Source organism: Brassica napus, chromosome A1 (assembly GCF_020379485.1).
Source record: "Brassica napus cultivar Da-Ae chromosome A1, Da-Ae, whole genome shotgun sequence".
In the NCBI taxonomy this organism is placed as follows: domain Eukaryota; kingdom Viridiplantae; phylum Streptophyta; class Magnoliopsida; order Brassicales; family Brassicaceae; genus Brassica; species Brassica napus.
In genome coordinates this window covers 22,750,418-22,765,636 of record NC_063434.1, presented here as the reverse complement: position 1 = coordinate 22,765,636, position 15,219 = coordinate 22,750,418, and the positions used below count along the sequence as shown (strand labels likewise).

The 15,219-nt window shown below is 33.2% G+C and overlaps 1 protein-coding gene, 1 long non-coding RNA gene and 1 pseudogene across 5 annotated transcripts; 1 reads left to right on the top strand and 2 right to left on the bottom strand.

Moving 5' to 3' along the window:
- Positions 1–206: 206 nt before the first annotated feature.
- Positions 207–3,095, bottom strand: LOC106453838 (myrosinase MA1). The gene is made up of 12 exons (XM_013896043.3): positions 2,866–3,095; positions 2,687–2,747; positions 2,532–2,593; positions 2,346–2,421; positions 2,080–2,245; positions 1,731–1,986; positions 1,532–1,647; positions 1,219–1,439; positions 1,096–1,130; positions 879–999; positions 684–786; positions 207–590 (listed from the first exon to the last, which is right to left on the bottom strand). The coding sequence occupies exons 1-12, from the start codon at positions 3,037–3,039 to the stop codon at positions 350–352; spliced, it is 1,632 nt and encodes a 543-aa protein (XP_013751497.1). The 5' UTR covers positions 3,040–3,095; the 3' UTR covers positions 207–349.
- A 4,550-nt stretch (positions 3,096–7,645) lies between these two features.
- Positions 7,646–10,211, top strand: LOC106378815. 4 transcript variants are annotated; one of them, XR_001275898.3, is made up of 9 exons: positions 7,646–7,849; positions 7,956–8,005; positions 8,163–8,286; positions 8,400–8,545; positions 8,663–8,848; positions 8,932–9,118; positions 9,274–9,470; positions 9,798–9,855; positions 9,944–10,211. It is a non-coding gene; the product is annotated as an uncharacterized LOC106378815 (long non-coding RNA). The 4 variants fall into 4 exon arrangements; XR_001275897.3 differs by having other exon boundaries at positions 9,779–9,855; XR_001275895.3 differs by having other exon boundaries at positions 9,751–9,855.
- A 604-nt stretch (positions 10,212–10,815) lies between these two features.
- LOC106365135 lies at positions 10,816–14,339 on the bottom strand (annotated as a pseudogene).
- Positions 14,340–15,219: the final 880 nt, after the last annotated feature.

Here is a 15,219-nt window from a genome sequence, read left to right as displayed (position 1 = left end):
GAATTCTTGATAATGTCTTTCGGCTATTTTGTCAGTATTTTGTCGGGAATATATTTGTCGGAATCCGCTGGAAATTCGTCGAATTATCCAAAAAAGTTTTATCGAATTTTTTAACGAAAAAATTTCGTCGGAAATTGCTTCTTTTTTTCCGATGAATTTCGGACGAAATTATCCGTATAAAATATTTTGTTTTCTTGCAGTGTCACTTATCCCAAATCCATATTTTCTTTTATTGAGATTTTTTATTTAGTATACAGTGGTAGGTAGATGAAGCTCCTTATCTATGGAGCAAGTAGAAAGAGGGAACATGAGATGATCTTGATGAGGTAAATATAGTGGATTGGATCTTTCATGCATCTGCGAACTTCTTCTTCTCAAAGGTGAGGCTGGAGCGCAGAAAATTTGGCTTTGCAAGGTTTTTGGTTGCAATGAACTTCTTATACCATTTGCCAGACTCTTTGAGATCTCTATCAGTGACATTGTTCCAGTCAATGTAAGTGAGTCCGAATCTGACGGTAAATCCTAGCCCGAATTCATAATTATCCCCAAGAGACCACGCACAGTATCCTTTCACCTTGACACCTGTCTCCCTAAAAGCAGGAACAATAAATCATTAGACGCCATACGTACATACAAGTATATACATAAAACACAAGAAGCAAAAGAGAGAAGCATCAACTCACTTGATGACTTTACTGAGGAAACAGAGATGACTGCAGAGATAATCAATCCGCCTGTAATCAAACTTAGCCTCCTCACGGGTTTCATCACCGGAGGTACTGAATCCTAGTTAACCGTCATAACATGAACAATTTCAACAAATTTCAAATTACATTTAACATGTAAAGATGAATTTAGAGATGAGTAGTAGAACCCACCGTTCTCGGTTATATAGATTACAGGGTCATTGTAATTGGTTTTGAAGTGATCCATCACATAATAAATGCCTTTTGGGTAGTAATAGGTGTTTTTGGTCTCGTCATCTTTGTGTTCAGTGAACTTAGAAAGGGAAGCAAATTAGTATCAGAAAACTGAATTTTGCTTAGAAAAAAGAATGAAAGAATAGGGATGGATGATGCATATATATATATATACCACTGGGCCAATGGCATGATTACTTGCATTACGATCTGTTAACACAAATTATTGTAATTAACAAAAGGCGTTAGGTAGATATAAATTAAGGTTGTAACTAAGTCGAAATATATAGATGGATACATGTGAGCCTTGTGCCAGCGTCCATCATGGCAGTGTGACCATCCGAATCAACATGATTAGGACTTGGCTGGACATACTGAGTGAAGTAATAGTTGAGACCAAGAAAATCATATGAACCCTTTACGAGTTTGGATTCCTCTGGAGTGAACGATGGCAGCCGCTCACCCACAGTGTCTATCATGATTTGAGGGTATGTACCATTTGTTAGCGGCCCCATGTACCTGGTGTACATATAAATACATATTTTTCGTCAGTTCATATATACAGCATATATTCATGTTAAGAATATCATTTCATTTTATAAAACATATACCATCCCAAGAAGAATTCTTTCATCCTCTCGGTTGCAGCTATGGAGTCTGGATCAGTGTCATTATATGGAAGAAACCATCTAGTTATCATCACAGGTCCAATCTTACCTCCTTGATGCTGTGGTCACGCAGATATATATACCCAGCGATATGATTAATTTAGAATCAGATAATACACCTTTCATAAAATGGAGAACCTGCCTTATATTTTGTCCTGTAAAGATCGACCACCGTGGCATGAGCAAGGAGCTGGTTATGTGCAACAATATAGGGTTCCGTTGAAGAATTTCCGGCGTAACATGTAGAATCAACCTTTGGAGAACATCGACCAGGTGCATCTGATCCTAATCCATAGCCTCTCGTAGGCACTGAGTAGAGCTGGTTGATTGTGAACCAGTGCTTTACTTTATCACCATATTCTTCAAAACATAGATCCGCGAAATCTCTGAAATCATCTCTGCGAATATTATAGTCATTTCATTAATCCAAGAACAAATCTTTATATATTGTCGTCTTTCTTAATAAGCAGCATGGCAGAAATATAACATACATGATCTGAGGGTCCAAAAAACCTTCATAATCATCTTGTAGTACTTGAGGAAGGTCCCAGTGAAAGAGCGTAACTAAAGGCGTTATACCCTTCTCGATGAGGCCATTTATGAGTCCGTGGTAGTAGTTAATACCTCCTTGGTGTACTCCCCTGCTCCTCTTTCCTCCTGCTCATATGTATCCTATATTTAATCTTTCGAAAGAACCATAAGCGAATATTACCATATACGATTTATATATATACATGGATCAATAACGTTCACATACTTGGAATGATTCTTGACCAGGCAATGGAGAATCTGTAGCCAGTAGCTTTGAGTTCATCCATCACCTCTATATCTTTCTGCAGTTCACATATAATCGCATGTCAATCCGCACTAGGTTGGTAGTCGATAAATAATTCAGTGAGTAATATTAATATGCACACACATATATATTGAGGAATTTAATTACCTCCCAGTACGAATATGAGTTACAAGTAGTGTCTCCATTTCCATGATCGGGTCCTGCTTTATCTGATAGTAAATAAATACATAACTATAAGTGCATGGAGACATATAACCGACATAATATGTATATGTGATGAGTAACCATGCAAAAAAACAAACGTGGGAATCGGTGAGTGAAGCCATCCCAAACGTTAACTCCACGATTTATGCTACCTTCGATCTGAAATGAAAAGAAACAACCATGCAACGTTGGATTTTAATGTTTATATATGATGTTTTATACGTAAAATATGACGTCTGGCAACATAATACTAATGGTTGATATATATGTTACATGCCTGGTAAGCAGAAGATGCAAGACCGAAGATGAAGTCTTTCTCGAAACTGCTACTGTTGAAACGATCAGTTTGACCACATGTGAATGGCAGGTTCTCTTCGCAAGTAATTTCTTCATCAGCTTTGCAAGTTGCCAAAGCCAATAGAAAAGCTAATGTGAGCCAAAGATGCTTCATGGTTAATTTGTAGATGTGTTTCTTATGTTGTATGGAACCTTCTGCCAATCTAGGGTTTATATAGCCATTGCAACGAAGGGTGATGTATGCATTTTCTTCTCTAATAAGTGTCTTGATCAATATTTTGGGAGAGGGTTAGGTGACATGAAACCCGTGGCGTTTTACAGTGGCTTGCTCTTCAATTGATCATTTCATTAAGAAAACTTTGGACTATTTCTTTTATCTCAATTGTGATTGCTAGATTACTATCATTTTTCGAAGTTAATCTGTAAATAACGATGGGGTAGATTTATATGTAGAACGACAAACGTACTTTAATACTCTTTTCTTATCAAAGAGACAGTTTTTAGATCCTAGTCCTAAAATGCATGGCATGTAGGTGATTTGCAAAAAAAAAAAAACACTTCACATACAAAGAAGTATTCGTTAATTGATCGGTCAACGGTGATACGATGCAGCGTGTGACAAAGGTATGTGCAAAAGTAGAAGGACATGTCTCAAGATTCCCTATAGTAAAGTTCCAAAAAACGATTCCTTGTAGTAGATGATGCTCAATGGCTCTTATGTTTGACTTGGAGTTAGAACTGACGCCCTAAGTTATTGAAAAAGTCTCCAGTAATAGTATCAAGTAGTCTGGAGTAACAATTACTAAGAAGAAAAAAAACAATTATCATGTGATCCAAAAAGCCACACTCATCACGAGCCTCGCCGCTCACCATCACCGCATATCTTTTTGATTTTCGTTGCTCCCTGCTTTATCATACGAAAAAGGTGGACACGTATCGAATATACGAGGTTTTAAAGATATTTATGATTCTATACATTTCGTTTGAATAATCAGTTATTTGATTCGATTTCCATTCACTTGAATATCCAGAAATATTAAATTTTTAACCGAATATCCAATTTGATCAATACAAAAAAAAATTAAATTAAAACATAAATAAAAATAAAAATCCAAAAAATAATAATAATCTCACTACAAAAATTATTTTCTTTTTAAATTATAATAACTAGTATAATAAATTTAATACATAAATATTATAAAAATGTATAAAGTATAACATTTATACAAGTTATATATATATATAATCCTTTAAGCATGGCTATATATATTATAATACTTCTTTTTGTTCTCTCTAGGAAGATTCGTTCTTGTCTAAATTACATATTTTATATTAAAGAAGATTCCATTTATCATTAGGCGGTAAAAATCACTTGACCTGAAAGCCTGAACCCAGAGGCCGGAGGTCAGAAATCGGAACCAAGATATTGGCGCCATGTTCTAACCCGGAAGCTCTTATTGTGGATAAATTATCCCCATCAATATATATATTTTTAATTGTTTTCATTAAAATAATAGTTATTTTTTAAATATTGACAAACTAGTAGAAAGTTATACATGGACAAATTTATTTTAAATATGACATATTTTGCCAGTTTCCTCAGACCTCTCATTTAGGATCTGACTGGTTTATATACTATGCCTATCACTCGCAAACACATCTTTTGCGGCTGATATCAGTTGTTGGTGTTTTACAACAATCACAAAAAACACTACAAACCGCTTTACACCATTCTAAACTTCACTAAACCAAAAGCTGGTTCCAACTAGCGTTTGTGGTTATGGGTGGTTGCGGTATGGTAATTTTTTTATTTATTGTAAAATTATAAAAATATAAAAATAAATAATTTTAAATATTTTTTAATGAGATAATATAAATACTAATATATATACATATATATATGTATATATATTTTAATACAATAATTTTATTAATATAGTTTATATATTTACTATAATAATATGGTTTATATATATAATTTTATATTTTATTATTTTATTATTGTTTTTTTAAATTATCAATTTTATAATTAACTTTTGTCTATTAAAAATAATTTTTTATTAATTAATTTTTGTATATATCAGGTAAATCAGTCACAAATGACCCGCAAACGCCATAATTTTTAAACATTGTGCCAGTCATACGAAACATTTAATGACGCTTGAAACCGCAACCGTAACCTCGCGTTTGAAGTAGTCGTGCCCTAAATCTCATATACTAAAACATACACCTTTTTCATATGTGATTTTTTATTTGAACTGTTTTTAAAAAACTTTATCCATTGTATTTTGTATTAACTGAATAATATTCCAACAATAAATCATGATCATTAATCAAATTAATGAATTATGATCACATTATTAAATGCAGATATGTTCTTAGAATTTTTTGTGCCATTACTAATTTACTTATTTGCAAAAAAATTATGAAAAGTATAATCGAAACATAAAATTTTGCACAACAAACATATTTCTGAAAAATCACACTACTTTTAACTATGATTAGAATTTTCATTAAGTTTTTTTTTTAGTTTTTGGACCAAGATTAAAAAAACTTATCCAATTTAATTGAGTTCACGTAAATGATCTAATGGAACTATTCAGGAAGTTGCATCATATGTATGAACAACAAACGTCTAACTTATTTTAGAATACATAGGTTACAATAAATATAACAATTATGCAGACTACAGAGGAAAAAGACTTACAAGGGATCTTCAACATGGTGCAAATAAATCTGGCCAGGCGTGGATCTTCATAGGACGGCTCAGGTGATGCAGTTAGGCGTAGGTCTTCATAAAGCAGGTAGTATTGTCGGTTGTCGAATCGTCTATGTAATCTTTCTCATATCGTAATTGTAAGATATTAATAAATCAGCGTAAAAAAAAAAAGATATGGGTTCATTCTGAAGAAAAATAAATGTTACTCATGTTTATAACAAAATCGTTGAGGCCCCATTAACACATTACTTACTCTACATAAAGACTATCAAAACAACTTACATCATTCTAAGAATACACAAACCCATATGCCACCATAACTCTACAGATTATTATTCATTTTCAGTTTAAAATTGTCCTTGCGCCATCTATACTATTAAAAGAGAAGCATTCTTAAAAAATCTACTTATGCAAGGTTGTTTGGACCTATTAGTTAGATTAACACCATATAATTCAGTCTATTTTTAAGCCAAAATAATATTCCATACATCAACTCATAATTTCCTTAATATACAAAAAGAGATATTGTAACTAACAACGATATTTTACGTAAATATTTTATTATTATTTTTTAATACAGAAAATAACTTAAGGAAATAGTCATAACAAACGGATTAATATTAATGTACATATTTTTGGACCCTACATATAGATTATCGAACATATGATGCGTACCTTTGTATTAAAAACTTAACAATATTCATTGCACTTTTTAAGTGATATGTTATTCATGTATTTCTTGACTCTTTTTATGAAATGTTATCACAACTTTAATATCTGAAATTGAAAACTATATCAATACTAAAAATAATTGGTTTTATAATAATGTAAATTGATAGTTGTAACTATGATATAAATATATGCGAGGAAAATTCATTTTTAAAATTGATAGCTTGTGTGTTAATGACAATGTTTTGAAAACCGAACGGGACACTGATTCAACATTGCACCTGGATCAATGGCCGGACCAGTTTAATCGGTTTAACCGCTTAATTTTAATTTAATTTTAAATTAAGTAACTATATATATGTAAGTATAAATATAAATTAATTTTGATATAAGTTTATATCAATGTTATATTTTAAAACAGATATGAAAAATAAAATGAAAATTCAAAAATTAAAACTAATTTATTTATATATGTAGTAGAAAACAATATTAAATTTTGATGAAATCTTATTAAAATTTGCAAATTTTTTTATTTTTAACTTGAATTTGCGAAAACTGGGTTTTAATATTGAACTAGGTCCGATTTAACTCAAATTCGGGTTTTAGCACAACTCGGAACCAGTTAGAAGAGCGAGTCATGATCCGACTGGTTCGATCGTATGGTCCGATCAGATTTTCAAAATATTGGTTAATACAGTTCAATAATTAAAATATAAATTTTTCATAATGAATATCTTTACTATTAAAAACATACATATCATCTTTAAATCTATTTCAAACAAATCTCACACTATAAAAAATAATGAATAATAAAAACATTAAAAATCAATAGTTATAATGTGAAACAAAAAAATTATACTAGATTTAAAATTTTTTTAAAATTAAAAACTTCAAACCCGCGCTTCTTAAGCGCGGGTCAAAATCTAGTTCTAATTATACACCAAAGCAATGCAATAATTAACTCTACAGATTATAAGGACACTTATTAATATTATCAGTTACAACATTCATAACAAATCAAGACTTTGTGGATCCTCAAATATTTTAAATGATTTTTTTTTCATTTCCTGGTTAATGCAAAATCAAAACTCATATTTTGAATACATATGATACAATTCATGTTTTATCAACTCATTATCAAACATCTTTAATAATAAAGTTGAGTTTAGTCTCTCCACAATCAACCACCTCAGCAATCACCTTAGGGCATTTTTTGACACCTGGCATAAGTGCAAACGATACCGTATTTTGTTTCTGCGCTGAGTTGCTTAACGAGCTTTATTATTTAGTTATCTGTTCAATTTGTACGGGCCTGTATTGTTATGAAATTTGGCCCATTTTGTAGGTAAATAGTTATGTTTAGAAATTAGAAACTTTGACGCTTCAATATACTTTTCTGGCCGTCAAACTTTTTCTTCTGTTCATCTCACCTGCGATAATAATATCGAGGCGTTACAGAATCAGTATGAACCCAAACGATGTCTCTAACCAACGCATTAACCAAAGCTTTCCACTTCTACAAGATTTCTTATTGATCTCCCATTAATTTCTTGCTTTGGATCTTCAATATAAAAAGGTATGTTCTATACTCTCAAATTCATCAATTGAAGCTCTTCAATCCTGAAACTTTCAATATCCAGCAAAAAATTGCTAACTTAAATGTTCTCCTACCCAATTTGAAGGTCGGCCGATTTACCTTGATAGAAGATGAAGAACTCAATAGGCAACCCCCGTAAGTTTACAAACTTTTAAGAAACCTAATCCTCATTCTTTTTTGTTCTCCAGTTGATTTCATATACGAGCAAATTGTTTCCGTTGTTTCTACTTCATCAGATTCTTTTATCTCCTAAATATTTTCAATCCTTACGATGACTTGATCTCTGTGACAGAGAAAATTGAGCACGTTTTCCAAAGAGGAGGAGATCTAAACCTGGCCAGCTCTTATATGAAGAGGTTGCAGATCGCTGCCAAACCCGTGCTAACAACAATATTGATCACGCTGAGGAAACTTAGGTTGGTTTTTTTGCAGTCTTTTTTTGTGATTGTTCCTTGAAGAAGTAATGTTTCTTTCTACAACTCGATTTTGACATGTCTGTGATCATGCTAATGCAATTATCTCACTGCAGAATGATGGGAACCGCACAAAAGATGGGATCCAGATTGTGCTGATGAGAACAATAGTGGGAAGAATAAGCAGTTGCGAATGAACTTTCTCAAGAAGATATTAGAGCCAGAAAGAGCCGTAATGCTTAGAAAAGGCGGGTCATAACAAGTAATTATTTCAAAACATTAAACACTGATGGGATTAGTTGGAAATATTAGTTTCAGATTAGCATTGTTGATTATGCATACATACATGACTTAAGCTAATTCGGGATCAATGTTACAGTTCCTTCGAGCTTTAAGGAGATTGAAAGGGTACTCAAATATTCGCAAGGGGAATAAGCGGTGCAGGTTTTAGGGTGTCTAGCGAAGAAGATTACGGGAGAGTAACATTTTAAAATATCATGGTCTTCATGTTTTCGGAGTTTGAGATCTTTCGTATCAGCTTTGTTTGATTGCAAACCCAATGCAGGTTGGCAACTATAGTGACTATCAACTCATAACTCAAAAGTGATATATGTTGACCCATTCTCAATGTTTTTTATATATTTACAGATTGTTGATGGTAGCAGGAACATTAACAAGCTATGAATGTAAAAGAAATTCAGTCCCTGCAAGATACAGATACGCTTTCAGATTCATAGTGATACAAATAACAGCTGTGAAAGTCACCTACCAAAAGCCTTTTTACTTTGCAAGAAAGTTTGATTGCTTTTCTCCTATGTTACCATCCAGTAAACAGGTGGGAATAAGTTTTAATTTTATGTTCTTGATGATATGTGAACTGTAATAGGTTTAGGTGTATGTGAATATTATTTGCTTCAAAATCCGATACCTTGATGTTAATTTCGATAACTAACTGATGCAAGCAATATGTTACATATTGTTATATCAAAGCTTAAACTTACAAAGCGGAGAAGGAAGAGATGGTACAGATGAAGGGATTACGGATTGCTTGACAAAACCGGTGGGATCGAGTCCTTCAATAGCCTGTCAAACTCAAAGTGTGAACCATCAGCACAACCAATTTCAAAGTTCCACTTTAATTTTGAGAGAAAGAAGTAACAAAAAATGATGTCTGAATTTCCCAAAAGGTAACATAAATAGCTTCTTTTCTTCATCACAATTTATTTTCTCTGGTTTTGTTTAATGCACTTTTCGTTGATTCTAACAATCAGCAATCTATGGAAAGAAAAAAAAAGAAATATTGTCGTGGTGGTGATCGTTTTAGCTTCGTGTACACTAGGTTAGCTAATTAACAGCTGTTGCACAAAAATATAAAAAGCTACTTAACAACTTAGAAACTATAAATCCTCAAACAAAAGAAAATTATGTAACCAGATAATCTTAGATTGTTTATAGTGGAATTGATAGATTTAAGAGTCTGATTGCCATCTTGAAGAAAAAACAATATAAACTAGGAGCAGCAGGATGTGGAGGAAATACTGCAGTACACAGACATCATGCTTCCTCACCTAGGTAATAACTTCTACAGAATCTTTTTCCATCTCATTCACTCTCTCCTTCTCTGGAAACCATTGTGCATCTCTGAAAATCTGTGTCGCAGAGAGAGAGAGAGCGAGTTCCTGCCCTGAATGGTGATAGTGCAGAAGAAAGCATTAACATTAAGCAAAGAACAAGCAATGGAGAAGGCTATGGTGCACATAGCTCTGTGAATAGCGTGAGCATGATCTGTTCTACATTCATATATTTGTAGCTTACTAACTGTTATGTATTCGCTGATGCGCGGGTATAGTTAAGTTAATTAGTATTTATAATTTATTATGTAAAATTATTATTTATTTATAAAATATATAAATTTTTTTATGAAAGTAGTATTATATGTATAAAGTGCACGTTATAGTTAAATTCTTTTAGTATTTATACTTTTATTATGTAAAATTATGATTTATTTATAACATATATATATATATATATATATATAAATTTTGTTATGAAAGTAGAATTATTATATGTATAAAGTGCACGTTAAAGCTGGAGAGAAGAATGTGCTTGAGAATAAGATTCAGCGGTGGTGATAATGCCCGAAGCGTTAAAGCTTCAGCAGGACAAAGCAGCGAAGGGGTGGAGAAAACAGACAGCACCGGAGGAGGAGGAGCAAGACAGTTCGCTGGTCCTGTAATGGGGGTTACTACACTTGATCGTGGCTTTGCTAACTCCACTACCGTTGAGCATTAACCCTTTTATGATTATTCTAGTGTTTGTTTGAATTGGATTTAAAGAATCCTGTTTGTCTGGATATTAGGATGAAGTTGTGAAACTTTCACCGCACGCGAGGGCTATTAGAGATGTGGAAGATGAGGAACTAAGAAGCTTTTTCTTCGGAATGTGAGGTTTCAATTAATAAGTAGTTGTGGAAGATAACAGCCGTCTACTGTTTTTATCTCTTCAAAGCTTGTTGGACCTTCGACTATTTTTAGCAAAACCCTTAAATAATACACTTCACCTAAAGATGGTGGCACATAAGTGATCCTTCCGATTGCAAAACCCCTCCGCCTTGGTTTCCACATTCTGGTTTTAGATGCCAGACAAAGTACGATGGGAAGTCTGCATAAGTGAGATTTTTTGATTCTGGATATATCTTATTGGCCTCCATCCAGGCTACAAACTTGGACTTCCCGACAGAAATTCGGGTTAGTACTTCTTCAACGGGGTCATCTTCATTGTAAACAACCAGTTGTTGACGTGGGAGATGGAATGATAGTTTTTCTACTGATGTAGTCCGATAATGAGTAGGAAAAGCAAGAGTTCTCCAAGTAGCTTCACATGCTGATATGTATCTGAAAAAAAATTGCCAAACTAAAATTCAGCTAATGAACATTAAGAATCATACGATAAATCTGATTGGTTTTCCATTTTATTTCAAAAGATAGGAAAGGAATAATATTTTTCAGTCATCACAATACTTGAATCTAATTTGAAATCGTGAACAACCTAACAATAATTTAGATCTGATAGTCAGTCTCACCATTATCAAAATACTACATTATAAAAATTCAGCTAATGAACATTAAGAATCATACGATAAACTCACATTGTATCTCGTAGAATATTGTCAAGCTTTGAGTTATCCTTCCCCTTTGTTTTTATCTGCTCCATTGGTCCAATATTCACAATTTGACCAATCACATCTGAAAATATCAAAAAACTCTGTCATAAATCCCAAATTTAAATAAAAGAATATTTTTGAAATTATTCAAAATAGAAAATATAACTTACCGACCAAAAAATGGCCGGTACTGTAATTATTGTAATTATTCTCTGTTAGCATGACACCAGCAGGTGGTAGAAAGAAAACATAAAAATGGCCGACACTATCGAAGTGTCAAAAATTCACACACAATTCAACGTAACGTACTAAAAAGCAAATGATATAAATTTCATCTCTAAGTAACAATGCGTCCACCAATAAACAGTTGCCGGCGAGTATTTTTATCAAACAAAATAATAAGGATAAAACCCTTACGCACATGGACTTTCTCATATATACAATACATTCACAAAAACAAACTCATAGTTTTTTTTTCTTTTCCCAAATTGATATATATTTCATTCGGTGAAACTACCAAACAAGCAAAATAAATATATATGATGTAATTAGAAAACAAATTATATATATGTTATGTTCAATTTAAAGTAACTTTTCGAATGTTTTATAAAATTAAATTATTTTTAGTATAACATAATTTTAATGTAAATTCACCCGCCCGTAGGGCGGACTAACCCCTAGTATAAAATATATGAATATCTTACAAATTATAATTATTTTAAAATTTTCAATATATTTTAAGACGATAATTTAGGAACCCATTAACTAACAGACCAATATAGTTACAAAATATTTTCAAATATTGAACATTGACTAATTAATTACTGAATAAAAAAATTGTTAACAAAAAAATAATTCACCGCTGCTCAAACTCTTGTCATCTATTAATATCGGTTCATACTCAGAAATTCGTTTTGAAAAAATGGCTATAGGTTCGGGTCAAAACATACCCAACACTTAAGACCTTTTACCATCGTTTGAACCAAAGCCACCACCAAAGCTGTTCCTTCCACTTGACTGAGAAGAACGATCTGAACCACCAGAAGAATAACGGTTGCCTGGACGGCCACTGGTACAACCGTAACCACCATCTGAACAACTACCAAAGCTTGAATCAGATCGACCACCTATTCCTTCAAACATGCTTCTACCACGTACTACAGCAATGCTAGGGAGCTGAATATAAAACCCAATACAAGATACAAACAGTTAATCCAAGCATTCAACATAAGAAACAAAGAATACAAAGATTCACATATTATATAGCCTCAGTGAAACAGCTCCCGACTTCTCTCTCAATTATTTTAACAGCCCTGGATTGATCTCGACTGTAGATGAGAATAGCACTTCCTTTCTTCCCAGCACGTCCTGTTCTCCCAGTTCTGTGGACAAACGTCTCCGTGTTATTTGGAAGCTCATAATTAATCACCTAATCACAATCACAAGAAGATAAAGTTTAGTATAGATGAGGAACATTAACTCTCGTTCAGAAAAGGTACTAGAGTAGTCTTGACTAACAAAATCGACATTGGGAACGCCAAGACCACGGGAGCAACAGGAATATTGAAATGCCCATCACGGAAACCAGCAAGTGTTCTTTCCCTCTGTTGACTCTGAGATATGTCACCGTAAAGCTTCACATTTAAAGGTTCTTGCCAAGCCATATGAAAGGCGATCAGCATCCCGTTTTTTCTAAGTGAAAACAATGCATTTTCCTCCTTTAGCATCTCCTGCTAAAGAAACAATATTACAAACTATCACTATAAAGATACAAAAAATATTATATCGGTTAAAAGGTGACGCCGAGAAAACATATATACTGTTACAAGAGGACCGATGATTGAAGCTCTACCATAAGAATCAGCCATGATAGAATACGTTGTAATTCCATCTTCTGATCAGAATCTCCAACCTATACAACACATGACAGTTAGGTAAAAGATAATACAAATGTACACATTTTCACAAAAGATAAGGCACCTCATTAACAACCCTTATAAGCCCCAAGATCAATCATTAAAGGCTCTGAGAAATTTCAGGTACGAGGCAAATCACCATATCAATTGTCAAAGGATCATTCAGATACTTCTTGATAAGGGATCTGATCCAACTTGGCATTGCTGCAGAAAACATCATGCTCTGACGTTTCTCAGGCAACCTTTCCAATATAATCTCGACATCCTCAGCAAATCCGACTTGAAGCATCTGATCAGCTTCATCGAGAACCACAAACTGAACCTCGGAAAGATTCAGAGCTCCTCGCTTAATGAGATCAATGGTACGGCCATTGGCATCTCTAATGCCTTTCTTAATTGTGATTTTGAAGAAAAATATATATGAAACTTCCACCAAGTTACACAGAGATTCATGGGGAACAAGTTTCACCAACTGCTGTTTGCAAACTTCACAAATCTATGTACGGTTTGAAATAAGCTTCTCGCCAGTGGTTTATCAAATTTATTTTCTACAACCTTATGTTGCTCTTCGGTTTGAGAAATGCCATGGTGTTCATACTTTGTTTCTTAAGGAACATGAAGGTAATTTTTTGGTGGTGAGTTTGTGTGCAGATGATATTATTATTGCAAGCTCTCAATCCACAGATGCTACAGAGTTGATAGTGAAGCTTGGTTTAGCATTTCATTTAAGAGATTGTGGTCCTCCTAAGTTTTTTCTTTACTCTGAAACAGAGGAAGTATGTATTGGATTTGTTTGAAGCTTCTGGTTTTTCTGGATGTAAACCATCGTCCATACCTATGGAACCAAACCCTAACATGTTCAAAGAATATGGGATAGTTTTTGCATGATTAGAAACAGTACAAGAGATTGATTGGAAAGCTTCAATATCTCACTATAGCACCGACGTACATTGCTTTGCCTCTTGCTTAATAGTCATTTCTTCCTCGTGATTTTCATTTAAAAGCTCTCCACAAGATTCTGAGATATTTGAAAGGAACCATTGGACAAGGTTTATTCTATGGCAATGACATTAACTTTGATCTCAGAGCTCATTAGGATTCTGATTGGGGTGCTTGTCCAGATTATAAAAGATCAGTCACAGGCTATGCTATGTTCTTTGGTGATTCTTTGATTTCATGGAAGTCTAAAAAGCAAGGTATGTTGTCTTTGAGTTCAGCTGAAGTAGAGTACATGGGGATGTGTATGGCTACAAAATAGATTATTTGGCTTACTCAAATTCTTAAAGCTCTTCGTGTTCCTTTCTCTCCTCCTGCTTAGATTTGTTGTGATAACACAACTGCTCACATTGCAAACAACTATGTTTATCATCAGAGAAAAAAATACACATCGAGTTTGATTGCCAAAAGGTCTGTGAGGCGACTGAAAATGGAATGTTAAAGACAATGTTTGTTCACCCGGATCATCAGCTTTCAGACATGTTAACCAAAACTTTGTATCCAACTCTATTTAGGGAAATTATTAGCAAGATGGATGTTCAATATTTTACACCTCCAAAAGGAAAATATCAATTTATATTATTTAATCCGATTTAGTCTAGTTACATTAGCTAATACCCTGATTTCGTTTGGTTTACGGACTTAGATGGAGGTATTCAGTTTAGAAGTTCAATTGAATTTGACAGAATTGAAGTTTCCATAAAATTCTTTTGTTATTCAATTATGTATTTCATCAATTCTTATAAATTCTTGTGTTATTAGATTATGTATTTGAAATCATTCTTTTAAAATACTTTAGATTCTGTAGTGTTATTCAATTCACTAATTTTCTAATTCTATTAAATTTTTGTTTTATTCAAT